This window comes from Microcaecilia unicolor, chromosome 4 (genome assembly GCF_901765095.1).
Source record: "Microcaecilia unicolor chromosome 4, aMicUni1.1, whole genome shotgun sequence".
NCBI lineage: Eukaryota > Metazoa > Chordata > Amphibia > Gymnophiona > Siphonopidae > Microcaecilia > Microcaecilia unicolor.
In genome coordinates, this window is record NC_044034.1 from 205,614,559 (window position 1) to 205,632,197 (window position 17,639).

Here is a 17,639-nt window from a genome sequence, read left to right on the forward strand (position 1 = left end):
GGTGTTCTCCGAGGACAGCAGGCTGATTGTTCTCACGACTGGGTGACGTCCGCGGCAGCCCCCACCAACCGGAAGAAGCTTCGCGGGCGGTCCGCACGCAGGGCACGCCCACCGCGCATGCGCGGCCGTCTTCCCGCCCGTGCGCGACCGTTCCCGCCAGTTGAATGACAAGCAAAAATGATGAAAACGCAACTCCAAAGGGGAGGAGGGAGGGTAGGTGAGAACAATCAGCCTGCTGTCCTCGGAGAACACCTGCTACAGGTATGTATCATTCACTTTCTCCGAGGACAAGCAGGCTGCTTGTTCTCACGACTGGGGTATCCCTAGCTCTCAGGCTCACTCAAAACAAGAACCCAGGTCAATTGAACCTCGCAACGGCGAGGATACAACGGAAAATTGACCTACGAAGAACAACTAACTGAGAGTGCAGCCTGACCAGAATAAATTCGGGTCCTGGAGGGTGGAGTTGGATTTACACCCCAAACAGATTCTGCAGCACCGACTGCCCGAACCGACTGTCACGTCGGGTATCCTGCTGGAGGCAGTAATGTGATGTGAATGTGTGGACAGATGACCACGTCGCAGCCTTGCAAATCTCTTCAATAGTGGCTGACTTCAAGTGAGCCACCGACGCTGCCATGGCTCTGACACTATGAGCCGTGACATGACCCTCAAGAGCCAGCCCAGCCTGGGCATAAGTGAAGGAAATGCAATCTGCTAGCCAATTGGAGATGGTGCGTTTCCAGACAGCGACCCCTAGCCTGTTAGGGTCGAAAGAAGCAATTGGGCGGACTGTCTGTGGGGCTGTGTCCGCTCCAAGTAGAAGGCCAATGCTCTCTTGCAGTCCAATGTGTGCAACTGACGTTCAGCAGGGCGGGTATGAGGCCTGGGAAAGAATGTTGGCAAGACAATTGACTGGTTAAGATGGAACTCCGACACCACCTTCGGCAGGAACTTTGGGTGGGTGCGGAGCACTACTCTGTTGTGATGAAATTTGGTATATGGAGCATGAGCTACCAGGGCTTGAAGCTCACTGACCCTACGAGCTGAAGTAACTGCCACCAAGAAAATGACCTTCAAGGTCAAGTACTTCAGATGGCAGGTATTCAGTGGCTCAAAAGGAGGTTTCATCAGCTGGGTGAGGACGACGTTGAGATCCCATGACACTGTAGGAGGCTTGATAGGGGGCTTTGACAAAAGCAAGCCTCTCATGAATCGAACGACTAAAGGCTCTCCAGAGATGGCTTTACCTTCCACACGATAATGGTAAGCACTAATCGCACTAAGGTGATTCCTTACTGAGTTGGTCTCGAGGCCAGACTCTGATAAGTGCAGAAGGTATTCAAGCAGGTTCTGTGCAGGACAAGAACGAGGTTCTAGGGCCTTGCTCTCACACCACACGACAAACTTCCTCCACTTGAAAAAGTAACTCTTTTTAGTGGAATCCTTCCTAGAGGCAAGCAAGACACGGGAGACACCCTCAGACAGACCCAACGCAGTGAAGTCTACGCCCTCAACATCCAGGCAGTGAGAGCCAGGGACTGAAGGTTGGGGTGCAGCAACGCTCCGTCGTTCTGCGAAATGAGAGTCGGAAAACACTCCAATCTTCACGGTTCTTCTGAGGACAACTCCAGAAGTAGAGGGAACCAGATCTGACGGGGCCAAAAGGGCGCTATCAGAATCATGGAGCCGCGGTCTTGCTTGAGCTTCAGTAAGGTCTTCCCCACCAAAGGTATGGGAGGATAAGCATACAGGAGGCTGGTCCCCCAATGAAGGAGAAAAGCATCCGACGTTACCCTGCTGTGTGCCTGAAGTCTGGAACAGAACAGAGGCAGCTTGTGGTTGGTCTGAGAGGCGAAAAGGTCCACCGAGGGGGTGCCCCACTCTCGGAAGATCTTGCGTACCACTCTGGAATGGAGCGACCACTCGTGCGGTTGCATGACTCTGCTCAGTCTGTCGGCCAGACTGTTGTTTACGCCTGTCAGGTATGTGGCTTGGAGAAGCATGCCGAACTGGCAGGCCCAACGCCACATCCCGACGGCTTCCTGACACAGGGGGCGAGATCCGGTGCCCCCCTGCTTGTTGGTGTAATACATTGCAACCTGATTGTCTGTCCGAATTTGGATAATTTGGCAGGACAGCCGATCTCTGAAAGCCTTCAGTGCGTTCCAGATCGCTCGGAGCTCCAGGAGGTTGATCTGCAGATCCTTTTCCTGGAGGGACCACAGACCCTGGGTGTGGAGCCCATCGACATGAGCTCCCCACCCCAGGCGAGATGCATCCATCGTCAGCACTTTCGTGGGCTGTGGAATTTGGAATGGACGTCCCAGGGTCAAATTGGTCTGAATGGTCCACCAGAGCAGTGAAGTGCGGCAACTGGTGGAGAGGCGGATGACATCCTCTAGATTCCCGGTGGCTTGGAACCACTGGGAAGCTAGGGTCCATTGAGCAGATCTCATGTGAAGACGAGCCATGGGAGTCACATGGACTGTGGAGGCCATATGACCCAGAAGTCTCAACATCTGCCGAGCTGTGACCTGCTGAGACGCTCTGGTCTGCGAAGCCAGGGACAGGAGGTTGTTGGCCCTCGCTTCGGGAAGGAAGGCCCGAGCCGTCTGGGTATTCAACAGAGCTCCAATGAATTCCAGAGACTGGGTTGGCCGGAGATGGGACTTTGGGTAATTTATCACAAACCCCAGCAGCTCCAGGAGTTGAATAGTGCACTGCATGGACCGGAGGGCTCCTGCCTCCGAGGTGTTCTTGACCAGCCAATCGTCGAGATATGGGAACACGTGCACTCCCAGCTTGCGTAGATACGCCGCCACCACCACAAGGCACTTTGTAAACACCCGTGGGGCAGAGGCGAGCCCAAAGGGCAGCACACAATACTGAAAGTGCCGTGCGCCCAGGCGGAATCTGAGATACTGTCTGTGAGCTGGCAGTATCGGGATGTGAGTGTATGCGTCCTTTAAATCCAGGGAACATAGCCAATCGTTTTTCTGAATTATTGGCAGAAGGGTGCCCAAGGAAAGCATCCTGAACTTTTCTTTGACCAGGAATTTGTTCAGGCCTCTCAGGTCTAGGATGGGACGCATCCCCCCTGTTTTCTTTTCCACAAGGAAGTACCTGGAATAGAATCCCTGCCCTTCCTGCCCGGGTGGTATGGGCTCGACCGCATTGGCGCTGAGAAGGGCGGAGAGTTCCTCTGCAAGTACCTGCTTGTGATGGGAGCTGAAGGATTGCGCTCCCGGAGGACAATTTGGTGGAAGGGAGGCCAAATTTAGGGCATATCTGCACCGCACTATTTGGAGAACCCACTGGTCGGAGGTTATGAGAGGCCACCTTTGGTGAAAAAATTTTAACCTCCTTCCGACCGGCAGATCGTCCGGCATGGACACTTTGAGGGCGGCTATGTTCCCGTGGATCCAGTCAAAAGCCCGTCCCCGGCTTTTGCTGTGGAGGTGCAGGGGGCTGCTTAGGCGCACGCTGTTGACGTGAACGAGCGCGCTGGGGCTGTCCCTGTGCCTGTCGAGGCCTTCGGGCCAGCTGGGTGTACCTACGCTTGGCAAAAGCATAGGGCGCAGCCTGCCGGGCCCGGGAAAAACGTCCACCTGCAGAGGTGGATGCTGAAGGCGCCCGGTGGGAGAGCTTGTCGAGGGCGGTTTCCCGCTGATGCAGTTGGTCCACCAGCTGCTCGACCTTCTCGCCAAAAATATTATCCCCCCGGCAAGGGACGTCGGCCAGTCTCTGCTGGGTGCGGTTGTCCAGGTCAGAGGCATGCAGCCATGAGAGCCTGCGCATCACTATACCTTGGGCCGCAGCACGAGATGCCACGTCACAGGTGTCATAGATACCCCTGGACAGGAATTTTCTGCACGCCTTCAGCTGCCTGACCACCTCCTAATAAGGCCTGGACTGCTCCGGCGGGAGCTTATCAACCAGGTCCGCCAGTTGCTTCACAGTGTTCCGCATGTGTATGCTCGTGTAGAGCTGGTAAGATTGGATGCGGGTCACGAGTATGGAAGATTGGTAGGCCTTCCTCCCAAACGAGTCCAGAGTGCGAGACTCCCGCCCCGGGGGCGCCGAGGCGGTATCCCTCTAACTCCGTGCCCTCTTGAGAGCAGAATCCACGACCGCCGAGTCATGGGGCAATTGGGGCCGCATTAACTCTGGGTCCGAGTGGATTCTGTACTGGGACTCTGCTTTCTTGGGAATGGTGGGATTAGATAATGGTCTCATCCAGTTCCGAAGCAGTGTCTCTTTGAGGACATTGTGCAACGGCACCGTGGAGGACTCTCTAGGTGGTGATGGATAGTCGAGGACCTCGAGCATCTCAGCCCTCGGCTCGTCCACAGAGACCACGGGGAAGGGAATGCATATAGACATATCCCTAACAAAGGAGGCAAAGGAGAGGCTCTCAGGTGAGAGCTTCCTCTCCGGTGAAGGCGTGGGGTCAGAGGGGAGACCCACAGACTCCTCTGAGGAGAAATATCTGGGGTCCTCCTCTTCCCCCCACAAGGCCTCTTCCTTGGTATCGGACATAAGCTCATGTAGCTGAGTCCTTAACCGGGCCCGGCTCGACGTCGAGGCACCGAGGCCTCGGTGTCATCGAGCGGTGGACTCTCGCGCCGGCGGGGATGAAGCTCCCTCCATCGACGTCGACTCCACCTGCGTGACGGTCGAGACCGGCGCCGCAAGCAGCGGCGGTGTCGAAGGCCTCGGCACCAGGCTAGAGCTCGCCGGCGCCACAGTCAACGACGCCGGGGGCGCAAGCACCCCCGGCGCCGGCACAGCCTGGTGCATCAGCCCTTCCAGGATCCCCGGAAGGATGGCGCGGAGGCACTCGTCCAGGCCCGCTGTCGGGAAAGACGGGGGGGCTGGTAGAGGCGTCGGTGCCGGAAGCTGCTCGGGTCCAGGAGACTGCACCGAAGTGCTGGGACCCTGACGCGTCGGTACCTCCACTACCGAGGGGGACCTCTCCTCTCGACGTGGACGCTTCGGCGTCGACTCCTCTCCGGCACCGAGGGCCGGGTGCACCGATGGGGACCGATGACGGTGCTTTTTCTGATTTTTGCGGTGCCCGTCATCGGCGCCCGGTGGAACGGAGGAGGAGGAGGTCGATCCCCCTCGGTCTCGAGGGGCCGGGTCAGACAGGGTTCGGTCCCGAGGGCCATGAGCAGAAGGAGTGACCGGGGCCGATTGCCCACGCGGCCTCTCACCCCTACCGTCACCGGAGGACTGGCGGGCCGACGGGACCTGTACTCCTGGGGTCGATGCCATCGGTGTCGATTTCGCGGACACCGATACCGGTACCAAAGAACCAGCCGTCGATACCGATGCCGTCGAGGTCGACGTCGAGGGGCCAGCGCAAGTTCCAAAAAGACGGTCCCGAAGAACTTGCCTCGCAACCTGAGTCCGTTTCCGGAGACCAAGACACAAAGAACACGACTTGATATTGTGCTCCGGCCCGAGGCACTGGAGGCACCAAGCGTGGGTGTCGGTCTGCGAGATAGGCCGGCCGCACCGACCACACTTCTTAAATCCACTCGGGACCTTCGAGGACATCGACGGAAAAATCGCGTCGGCGAAGTTAAAGTCGTCGATGGTGGCGGTAAATCACACCTCAAAAAATAATCGACCGCGCGGCCACAAGGCCGCAACGCGACGCCCCCGCTAGAAACGAGGGAAAAATAAAGCGCGTTCTCTCTTTTTTTTTTTTTTAAAGGAAAAAGAAAAATCTGGAGCGCGCGGCAACAGAAACAAAAAATAAACGAATTCGCGAACAACGCGACGGTTTTCCGGGGCTGACTAAGAGAGAGCGGCGACGCACGACTCTCTCCAGCGCGGAAAAGAAAAGACTGGCGGGAACGGTCGCGCATGCGCGGTGGGCGTGCCCTGCGTGCCTACCGCCCGCGAAGCTTCTTCTGGTTGGTGGGGGCTGCTGCGGACGTCACCCAGTCGTGAGAACAAGCAGCCTGCTTGTCCTCGGAGAAAGCCCTGTTTCGCCTGTCAGGAATTGGGAATTGAGGAGAGTGCAGGAAGAATTGAGGAGAGTGTAGGAACGGAATATAAGAGACACTGCACGGACCCAAGAAAATCACGTTGGTTTCACTATCCAAGCTAAGTAATGGCTTATGGCCAAAAAAGTGTTTGAAAGGGTGTTAGGACATATAAAGCATGAAAGAAATGTATGTGAAGTTTTTTTTGAGACTAATGATTAAGGAGGTCCCTCTCTATTTAAGGCGTGTCCTTTAAACAGAGGTGTGTCCGGTTTCACTGAGGTCTTTTTTCTCCACCAACTTTTATGTCTATGAACCTATTATCACCCTTGAACACTGGCAGATTGTAGAATTTTTGACAATAGTATTGATTGTATTCTACATATTCCGTATATTGCATTAATTGAAATCACCCATTATTATAATGTTTCCCAATTTGCCAGCTTTCCTAATTTCTGTAAACATTTGTCTGTTCATTCTGTCCTGGTGAATGGTAGTACAGCCCTACCAATACACTCTTTCCCTTCACGCATGGAATTTCTATCCACAAAGATTCCACACTGCTGTTTCATATAGAACATTTATTTTGACTCAATTCCATTTTAACATATAGCACAACCCCCTCCAATTGATCCACTCTATCATTGCAATATAATTTGTACCCTGATAACAGTGTCCTATTAATTGTCCTCCTTCCACCAGTTCTCTGAGATGTCTACAATATCTACCTTTTCGTTTAGTGCTATACACTCCAACTCTCCCATCTTATTTTTCAGGCATCTAGCATTTGTATATAGAATTGTGTTTTTTCCTTTCATCGACAAGCTGCTTTGAAGTTGATGGGAATAATTTGCATCCTTTGCTCTGTTCTCCCATTAAACACTCCTGGTTTTCTTTCACCATTATTGAAACCTCCATTGGGATTCCTTACAGATCCATGTTTCAATAGTATCCTTCAAGGATACTCCACATCGAACCATGCATTCCTGGGCGACTGTTGGGTCCTCCCCCCTCCATTTTAGTTGAAAAACTGCTCTTACCTCCAGCAGCCTGGTTCCAATTAAGGTAGAGCCCAGCCTTTCAGAACAAGCTCCGCCTTTCCCAGAATGTTTTGCAGTTCCTAACAAATCTAAATCCCTCATCCCTGCACCATCGTCTTAACCACGCATTGAGACTGCCTGTTGGGTCCTGCGCATGAAACAGGGAGCATTTCCAAAAATTCTACACCCTGGAGGATCTGGGTTTCATCTTTCTACCTAAGACTTAAATTTGGCTTCCAGAACCTCCCTCCCACATTTTCCTATGTCATTGGTGTTCACATATACCAAGACAGCTGGTTCCTCCTCAGCACTATCTAAAATCCTATCTAGGTGATGTGTGAGGTCCGTCACCTTCACACCAGGCAATCCTCATGCCCACCAGCCACCTAGCTATCTACATGCCTAATGATCAAATCACCAAATATAACAGCTGTCCTAACCCTTCCCTCCTGGGCAGAAGCTCCTGGAGACACACCTTCAGTGCAAGAGGATATTGCATCTCCTGGTGCTAAGGTCCTGGGCTACAGGATTACTTCCCACTTCACCAGGATGATGCTCTCCTTTCAGGAGGCCTCCTTCCTCCTGTAGGCCTCCTCCATGTATCTTTCTGTCTCCTTCAGCACCTCCAAGTCTGTTACTCTATCCACAAGAGAACAGACTCGTTCTCTGAGACCTAGAAGCTCTTTGGATCGAGCACACAAATATATCCTCTCGTCAACTGAGAGATAATCATACATGTAATACTCAATGCAAAGACTGGATACCACCCCTCTCACTGCTGGACTGCTGTTTGCACGTTAGTATTGTTGTGTTTAATTAAAACTTCTTAAAGGTACTAGTTATACAGCCAGTGGTGTGCTGATAAATGTTTAACAACAGGCTCTCTCCCTGGTCCACCTATGCCTCCCCCCAAATTGCAGAGCTGGCTATAGCCGGGGAGAGAGCCGGGGTGGGGGGCAATGCATTACTCTCTCCAGGAAAAAAAAATTAAATGATCCCAGGTTCCAATCTAATTCATGTTTAATGTGGGATAAAATGCCATAAATAAGTAAATAAATATAAACTTTTAATGTTGAGCACCTGATTCTCAAAGTGGACATATTCCAAACACTATAATGAAAATAAAATGATTTTTTTCTACCTTTGTTGTCTGGTGACTGTTTTTCTGATCATGCTGGCCCAGTATCTGATTCCCTCAGGGTTCACCACTCTCACCAATACTCTTCAACACAATGATGATTCCATTGGCTAATTCACTCTCTAAACTAGACTTAAATCAGTTTATTTATGCTGATGATGTCACAATCTATATTCCATTTAGAAAAGACTTGTCTGAAATCACCAGTTTAATCAGGATATGCCTGAGCACAATTGACGCCTGGGCTAACTCATTTCAATTGAAACTAAATACTGAAAAGACTCATTGTCTCATTCTATCCTCTCAGCATAACAAGTATAAACCTACAACTTTAAATATCCCCAACTACTCCCTCCCCATTTCGGATAGCTTAAAACTACTTGGCATCACAATTGATCAGAACCTAACCCTGGAAACCCAAGTAAATTGTACTAAAAAGAAAATGTTCTACAAGATGTGAAAACTTAAACGTATTAAACCTTTTTTCCCCAGAGATGTTTTCCGTAAATTAATTCTATCAATGGTATTGAGACATTTAGATTATTGCAACGGAATCTATGCAGGATATAGAGAACAGTTAATCAAGAGACTTCAGACTGCCCAGAACACAGCAGCGACACTGATTTTTGGTAAATCTAAATTCGAATCTACCAAACCCCTTCGAGAAAGTCTACACTGGCTCCCCATTAAGGAATGCATTGCCTTCAAGGTTTGCACCTTGATTCACAGGATTATTTATGGAGAAGTTCCTGGATACATGCTTAATCTAATTGACCTTCCACCCAGAAACAGTTCCAGTTCTTCCCGATCCTACCTAAAGTTACACTATCCAAACTGCAATGGCCTCAAATAAAAGTCTACCTACACATCCAGCTTCTCCTTCATAGGAACACAGTTATGGAATGCAGTACCTAAAATCTTAAAATAAACTCAGAACCACCTAAATTTCAGGAAATTACTTTAGACCACCCTGTTTAAGGCGGCTTACCTTCATGACTCAACTTAATTTACTCTCTTCCTGTTACAGCAAATTCCATGGACCCTTACCTTTATTATTCACTCTTATTATCTCTGTTCTTTACGACAACTATACGTTTACTATTTTTTTATTACTGTATAATTATGGTACATCCACACCCATCCACATACCTCAACCATGATCGATGAAAGAGAATTCAGAACCAACTGATACTTAATTTGTGATTTACTGTTGCTGTTTATGGACATTATAGATTCATATTTTGTTTTATTTTCAGTTTAGCAGTAATCCTGTCTATATATATATATTTCTGTTTATGTAATTTAAATTGAAGTTGATATTGCTCAGACACAGGGGTAACAACAAACCCTAATACTGGCTAAGATATCATAATGTAGGTGTAAACCCTGTTAGTATCAACCAGTTATGCAATTGTTTAACTTTGGTGTAGGCTTACTTAAGCTGCATGTCTTTCTGTAGGTTTGACTAAGCTCCAAGTGGGGTAACGGATATATAAAATGCTTCCCATACTTCCAGGTCATTATGCATATGTCAAGATCCATGCATGACCTTTGTTAATATAAATTTTCCTAGGATTGACCATTTTTGCTGTATGAGGCAACCTCATACTTGCTATCCACTTTTTAGTGCTCATGATTGGATGCCAATGATGAGTAATAGTAAGGTCCAGGAATTCCGACCTGTTTAAGGATTCTGAATACCTACAACCTAAAACAGCCTGCAATCAGAGTACTAACCATATATTTGTTGAGCCCATAACAATGCTTAATCAAAACCACTATTCCTTCCAAGGACCACTGAGACAGATACATTAGATTATCTCCCCATGCACTATGCTACAGATACAATAGAAGCCATAGAAAGACCTGAAACTGTTTATTAGTATGATTCACCTGAAATTGCTATTACCCACATACCTATACTTCATGGGATTTTGTAGATGAACTCATGGATTTGTCCCATTCATAAAACATTTCTCACTACAGGTTTGAGTAAGTCTCAAGAGAGGGGACATCATGATTAAGGCCCAAGGCATTGGGTAATATAAAGGGAATTCCATAAGCCCCAAATAATATATCACCTGAGAATGAAGTTTCCTATCTTGCACCATACCTTCTAGCAATTTGTAAGACGCCCTCTCGTTTGATAGCTTGCCACCTTCTGGAATGATGACAAGCTTGACGAGCTTTGTGTCACCCCCCCCAGATGGGGTGACAAGTGGGGAATGTATAATTATGGTACAGCCAGAGACCCCCCCCCCCCCACTGGAATAGTGGCGGGCCCAGTCATAGAGCTCAGGCTAATACAGACCTTGGCTGAGTCAGAAATCTGATGGCTGACATAACTGGGAGCTTACTGGAAAAGTATGGCCTAGTTTGTAGCCCGGATTGAGGCCTAAATAAGCTAAATTAGGAAAAGTTAGGTCAATAGATATGGAAACAAAATGGAGGATTTCAGCACAAAATGGAAGCCGTATCTGTTACAAAGTGGAATTTTCTCTAATGTAAGTTAGAAAAACAAGTTGAGAAATGAGACTTTCCTGTGAGCAGGATTGTGGTCAGCCATGGTGTGAGAAAGGAAAGGTGTAGCTGGATGCAGGGTCTTGCTTAAGATTTGTGGTCAAGCGAGCTAAAGACAAAACCATGATAGCAAGATAGAAGCTACTCATTAGCATGAGCCAATCAGTGACAACCATGACATTAGCATAGATCCAATCAGGTATATTTACTGTCATATTATCCATATCCTGAGGGCACCTATAAAAATCAGGGTATTTCCTGGTTTAAGTTAGAGAGAAAAGGGTTGCCACTCTCTCTCTCCAAGGGAAACCAATGTGTCCAGCAGAATTGACAAATTACCTAATTGCTTTCCCTTGTAAAACCTCTAATTGGTAAAAGAAATTATAAAAGATTAGGAACTAATTAACACCTGTTTGCAGCTGGATTATTATATTCCTATAACTAATTGATTGTACGTGCCTGTTGTCAATCACTGATTTGACTTGTACTTTGGCAAATAAACTCCTCATTCCAAATGATTTGTGGACTTCACTTTATGATCAGAGGCTGTAAGTATAAATGCTTTTGCTGTATCAGGCTGTCTTTCACTGCATTGTATAACCTGTGACATAAATCCAGTTTGTCATAAGGCTGGTATCTTTTCCTTAGACCTAACATCTCTCTTAGTGGCAATTCCTTTTAGAACTTCACAACTCCTTGATTACCCCAGTACTAGTGCTATTTAGAGATGGAGTCGGATTTAAGGTCACTCCAGCCTTCTTGGGGGGCTCTGGACCCCTCAATTCACAACATTACATTATTATGTTATTTTACTGAACTAAATCACATTGTTATGTTATTTAATTGAAATGTAGTTTGCCCTACGGTTTTGTAAGCCACATTGAACCTACTATTGGTGGGAAAATGTGGGGTATAAATGTAATAAATAAATAAAATTCTGCTGCTATCTGTCCTCTTAACTCCGGTTTCCAGGGCTTCCTTTCCATTTATTTCTTTACTTTCCACCTTTCTTTTTCATTTCTTGCCCTACATCTGTAAGTAAAAGCTGGGTCCTCCACAGACTTGACTGTCCAGTGGATCCAGCTTCTGCCTATTTTCTTTATCCATGTGCAGTTTTTCTCCTCTCTTTCTTTTTCCTCATCTCATCTCCTTCCTCACTCTTACCTCCCCACCATCCATGTCCAGCAACCCTCCTCCCCCGCCCTCCCCTCCATCCATGTCCAGCAACCCTCCTCTCCTGCCCCCCCTCCATCCACCCATGTCCAGCAACTCTCCCCCCTCCATCCACCCATGTCCGGCAACTCTCCTCCCCCCTCCATCCACCCATGTCCAGCAACTCTCCTCCCCCCTCCATCCACCCATGTCCAGCAACCCTCCTTTCCCCCCTGCCCTCCCCTCCATCCACTCATGTCCAGCAACTCTCCTCTCCTCCACCCACGTCCAGCAACTCCCCTCGCACCTCCATCCACCCATGTCCAGCAACTCTCCTCGCCCCTCCATCCACCCATGTCCAGCAACTCTCCCCTCCTCTCCTTCCACCTGTCCAACAACTCTCCTCTCCCCTGCCCTCCCTCCATCCACCCATACCCAGCAATTCTCCTCCCCTGCCCGCTCCATCCATCCCCAGTGATTCTCTTCTCTCCCCTGCCCCCCTCCAGCCATCCACACCCAGTGATTCTCTTCTCTCCTCTGCCCCCCTCCAGCCATCCATAACCAGCGATTCTCTCTCCCCTGCCCTCCCCCTCCAGCCATCCATACCCAGGGATTCTCCTCTCCCCCCTGCCCTCCCCTCTCGCTCCCATCCATATCCAGCGATTCTCCTTCGCCCCCATCCTCCCCTCCCATTCATATCCACCTACTCGCCCTCTTCTCCCCCCAACATCCCACTTGTTCTTCCTGCCACAGTTGGTTTAAATCTTTTTTTATTACCTCCGTTGAAGCGGCTGCGTCACTGAAAGCCCTGCCCGTCTCTAGCCTTCCCTTCGAGTTCGTTCCGTCAAAGTCCCGCCCTCGCGGAAAGAGGAAATAACGTCAGAAGGCAGGACTCTGAGGGAACGAAGGGAAGGCAAGAAACGGGCAGGGCTTTCAATGATGTGGCCGCTTCGACGGAGGTAATAAAAATGATTTAATAATATTTCTGCATTTTGATATATTCCCACCATGTGTGGATAAATGTTCACTTACTCCCACATTCTCTTCAACAATCAGCATTAGGGCACAACTTATGTAAGCACACAGGTTACATAAGTTTTCTTGTTGGTTCCCAATTTCCCTGATCTTACCATGTTTAAAAAGTTGTCCAATACATTGCAATTCCACTTGTTCCCTCTAGAAAAAAAGCCTCCGACTTAGGCCCAGGAAAAAACTCTGGACTCTGCCCAATCGGGCTAAACCTATAAAATTGCTTCCCAACAGGGAATCTCTGTTTCATTCCTCCCAGGTCTATTCTATAAATAGTATCCCACTTTGGGCATTCAGGATCTTCCCATTCTCCACATCCAATCCCTTACGGTACCATCTTCCAGAAGTCTGGTTTTATCTGCACCCACTCTTTAGAGAAGCTGCTTGCCACTCCTTTAAAGCTCTCAATTGTACAGCTACATAGTATGTTTTAAAATCTGGGACCACTAAACACCCCTCTCCCTCACTCTGAAACAGCACCTTCCTCTGTACTCTAGGGGGCGCCTTTGCTAGATAAAATCAAATATCTTCCTATCTTGCATTGACTATTTGGTATTCTTAGCACGTAGAACAAACAAAAGAACTTTGGCAGGACCATCATCTTGACCACTGCTATTCTTCCTAACCAGGACGTATAAAATTTTGACCAACATTCCAGATCTTTACGTTTAGTTTCTTTTTTTTTTATTTCTATTTATGCATATTTATAATTTTTACAAGCATTAACATCTTGATCATGAAAAACAAGATACATATATGTTTAGAAAATTGAAATTAAAGCAACAGAATTATATCTTATATTAGACCACCATATCGGGGAAGGGGAGGGGGAGATCATATAAACTCAGGAGATGAGATTTAAAGAAAAAAATATTCAATTAAGGCTTAACATGTTCCATTCACCCTCAACTTATTAATTATCTCTTTTCCTTAAATTATGACCTTACAGGTCCTACAAATCTTACATTTTCTTTTGAATCAATAAAGTATTTAACATTGCATTTACAGGGATAGTTTAAATTAAATGATATATTTTATTTAATGAAGGAATAGATTCAGGGGAAAATTTTAAATTTTCAATCAACGCTTAAATACTTCCTGTGGAGTGTATACAGGTAAACGAGGGAAATTCAGTAAACAGAGGTTTAACCTCTGATTATAATTTTCAAATTGTTCCATTTTTCAATGTAATACCACATTGTCTTTAATCAACATAGTTGAACTTTCCTTCACATTCTTAACTTCTGCTTTTAAGATGTCTATTTCATCCTTTACTTCAGCTTTCATAGTAGAAAAAGCTGTAGATAAATCCTTTATAGTACTCACAAGGGTTGTAGTTTGATTTGCTGAATCTGATACAGTCTGATCTAAACGCTGGAGTATACTCCAAATAGACTCCAGCGTTATCGCCGCTGAGTTGATTTCTGGTGTCTCACGCCAAGTCGAAGAAACAAAAATTCTCTGACCTCCCGCTGGTTCCGCATCCACTTGACCTCGAATCAATGAACTTCCAGTTTCCTCTCCAGGAACGGAAGGACTTGCTTGCGGATCGGGACCAGCAGGGTGCAGCAGTGGAATGAGAGACGGAGGTGAGAGTGTTATGTCTAATCCCAAGGTCTCGGCTTCTCCTTGCTCCGAGACAACCGCGGGAACCGCTTCGACATTCTGTGGGGTGAAGTTCCTCGTCGTGAACCTCTCGATACTCTGCTGTATAGGCAATGAAGTTCTGGTCGTCGGGGTAATGACCTTCACGGAGCCTTTCCGCTATGTGTGGGGCATAGCTTATTTAAAAAGGTAAGAAGAAAACCACGAAATATCCAGCATTTCACAGAGAGAGCTCAGGGCGATTCTACCGTGCCGCCATCTTACTCCCCCCCCCCCCCCAACCGCAGTTTTACTTTTAGTTTCAAGGAGAAAGAGAACAGAAAGATCATTCTGAATATCTAACATGGCCTTCTGCCCACCAGAAGAGAAACTGATGCCCTAAAAGACAACTTTCCTCCTCTCTAAATCTGTATTCAATACTTCTGATTTAGTCATGTACTTTAAACCTTGACACCTCCCCAAAATTCTTTAGCTCCTGTATCACTAAGGACAAGTACTAGGCAGGGTCTGCAATTGTCAATAGAACATTTCACAAGAAACATGGGCATTTTATATTTCTTTTCAATCCCTCTGATGCCACACTAGCTCCTCACCCACTACGCCAGTGACAGCATAAAAGCGGCACTAAACCAATTAGTGCTGCTGAAAATAACCAGTTAGCGCCAGAATGAAAACTGGCTAGTTTGGGGGCATGCTGGGGGCAGAGTCAGCACGGCTTGTTAAGTGCCAATATTCAGCACTTAACTAGCCAGGTTAACTGCATAAAAGTCAGTCCTATCTTTATGAGAAAACCCATAGCTGGTTAAGTGCTAAATATTGCACTTAACAGGCTATGTGTTAGCTGGCTCCGGAAACCTGGAAATTCAATGCCAGTGCATCCAAACTTTTGCACATGCCAAATTTACTTGTTTACTGTCAAATCTGTTAAAAATCAGCAAATAGATAGTAATTCTGCATTTAAAAAAAAAAAAACTGCTGAAATATTTCACATTTTAACTTTGTACTATGTAGAGGTTGTGTCAGTGTTAGCTCACTTAGGCATTCACTGAAACATGCAATTTTACCAGAGATGCCTCAACCTTTGCACATGAGCAGCTACTGCTTAGCCTTTTAGATGATCTAAAGAACTGTGTCTATAAAAGCAAAAATTACTAATTCTGCCCTTGGCTGGAAATAACATCCTTACATACTTGAATTAGCTGGCGATGGGCTACATTTCCACAAAAGAAGGTTTGCTGGTCATCTACAAAACCTGCTAGATCAGTTTCCTCCACTTCTTCACCATTCAACATTAGAACTCTGCAAGACAGAAATTCAGATCTTGATGGTCATCTCAGGAAAGAAGAGAAGGTGGAAAGAATGAGGAAAGGAAATAGATTTCAACCACCCAACATGAAAAATAATAGAGAATTTCTCCTGTGTTTGAAAGATGGGAATGGAAAATAAAGTATGATCTCATTTGAGCCTCTACCACCTTTTGGATCTAGGTCTACCTTATTATCTACAACTCAAACCATTATCTTAAATGGAGGGAGCTTAGGCAGGATTTACAAAAAATGAAAACACAAAAAACAATTTTAGAGGTCTAAGGGTTTAATTCTAAGCAATACATTATGCTTAATTCTTCCCTTTTGAACAAGCCCATAACTTTCTAGCTTGGGAGTGAGACTTCGAGAATGAGGCAGAAGGAAGGTGATTGGCTACCCACAATCTCTCTATTTCTGCTCTACTGGTGAAAATGGGTAGCCAGAACACATACAATTTCCCCTAATTTGTCTAATTCATGCTGACAATACATATGACATTACCGAGAGCTTTTTTTCAATGTGTGGGAACGCAAGGTAATTCAAATTTATCAGAGTGAGTTGACTGCTTTCATCAAACGGACCACAAAGACATTACTTCTAAAAACATCACACACTACTGGTTCTAAGACTCTAGAAAGTTTAAGAACTTACCCCCGGATTCTATATAGCATGACTGAGATTGCATGCTCAAATCCGGTTGTAGTCTGGATTTACATGCATAATTTATTTAACAAGCCAATCAGCGCAGATAATTGCTACTTAATTATTGATACTAATTGGAATTTCTGCACATAAATTTTAATATGCGCTGCCAAAAAGCAGGCATGGCCATAGGCGTGGAAAGGGCATTCTGTGGGCATTCCAAAAATCTACACACATGGTTATAGAATACACCTGCTCTGTGCCTAACTTAGGCGCTGGTATTTACACCAAGTTTACTTGGCATAAATGGAAGCGCCTAGAGTTAGGTGCAGGCATGGCTGTTAAGTATATTCTATAAACCACGCCTAGGTTTACAGGATAGGCCTAAGAAGAAGTATATTTGGCGCCGATTTTTCAGGTACCATATATAGAATCTAGTCCTTAATGTACTAAGGATGAATGTACAGAAAAGTGGCTGAACTATGAAAAAGTGGCTCTCCCTCTAATAATGTCAGAGAATTTTGAATGTTTATTTAGTGAGTAATTCTATAAAGCATTTTCTGCTAGTAAAGCATATTTTATATGTGGAAAAGGGGGCATATATGCATAAAATGTAGATGTACAGAAAGAGTGCACCTACTTTTACATGACCTGCGCACAGGTGTTCCTGAGAATGTAGTTTGGGTGAAGTTGTACATATGCATATTTTATAAAATATATGGATAAAAAAAATCAGAAAACATACACAAATTTACACCATCTTCAGAGAAGATGTAAATTTGTGCATGTGAATTTGGATGTTATTGGGGCTGGTTCTCAGTGCTTATTATTATTATTACATTTGTACCCCGTGCTTTCCCACTCAAATCAGGTTCAATGCGGCTTACATAATAGTATGGATTACAGAGTATTGCTAGAGAAAATATAAGTGGATATGACTCCTTTTGGACTTTACACATAGGTGCCCCATTATAAAATTATCCCCATAATGATTAAATTGTCTACAAGGAGGTGGTAAGTGGGCTCTTTTAGAGAAGGCTCAGCCTTACTGCAAGCGGACTGGCAAGGTTAAAATTGATCTCCTCTGATATTCTCTAATACTGGTTTTAGCAACCAGTTCACAATTCCAGTTCACAATTCAAACAGCAATGTTATGCTTTTTTTGGTGGTGGTAATGGTAGTGGTGGTGGTGGTGACGGTGATGTGG

The 17,639-nt window shown here is 46.4% G+C and overlaps 1 protein-coding gene across 2 annotated transcripts in view; it reads right to left on the minus strand.

Moving 5' to 3' along the window:
• Positions 1–17,639, minus strand: part of DDB1 (damage specific DNA binding protein 1) — a 276,368-nt gene that overhangs the window by 65,380 nt on the left and 193,349 nt on the right. For both annotated transcript variants that reach the window (XM_030201144.1, XM_030201145.1), the window contains one exon: positions 15,674–15,782. In XM_030201144.1, the coding sequence (XP_030057004.1) occupies positions 15,674–15,782 (109 nt within the window). The remainder of the gene's footprint in view (positions 1–15,673; positions 15,783–17,639) is intronic.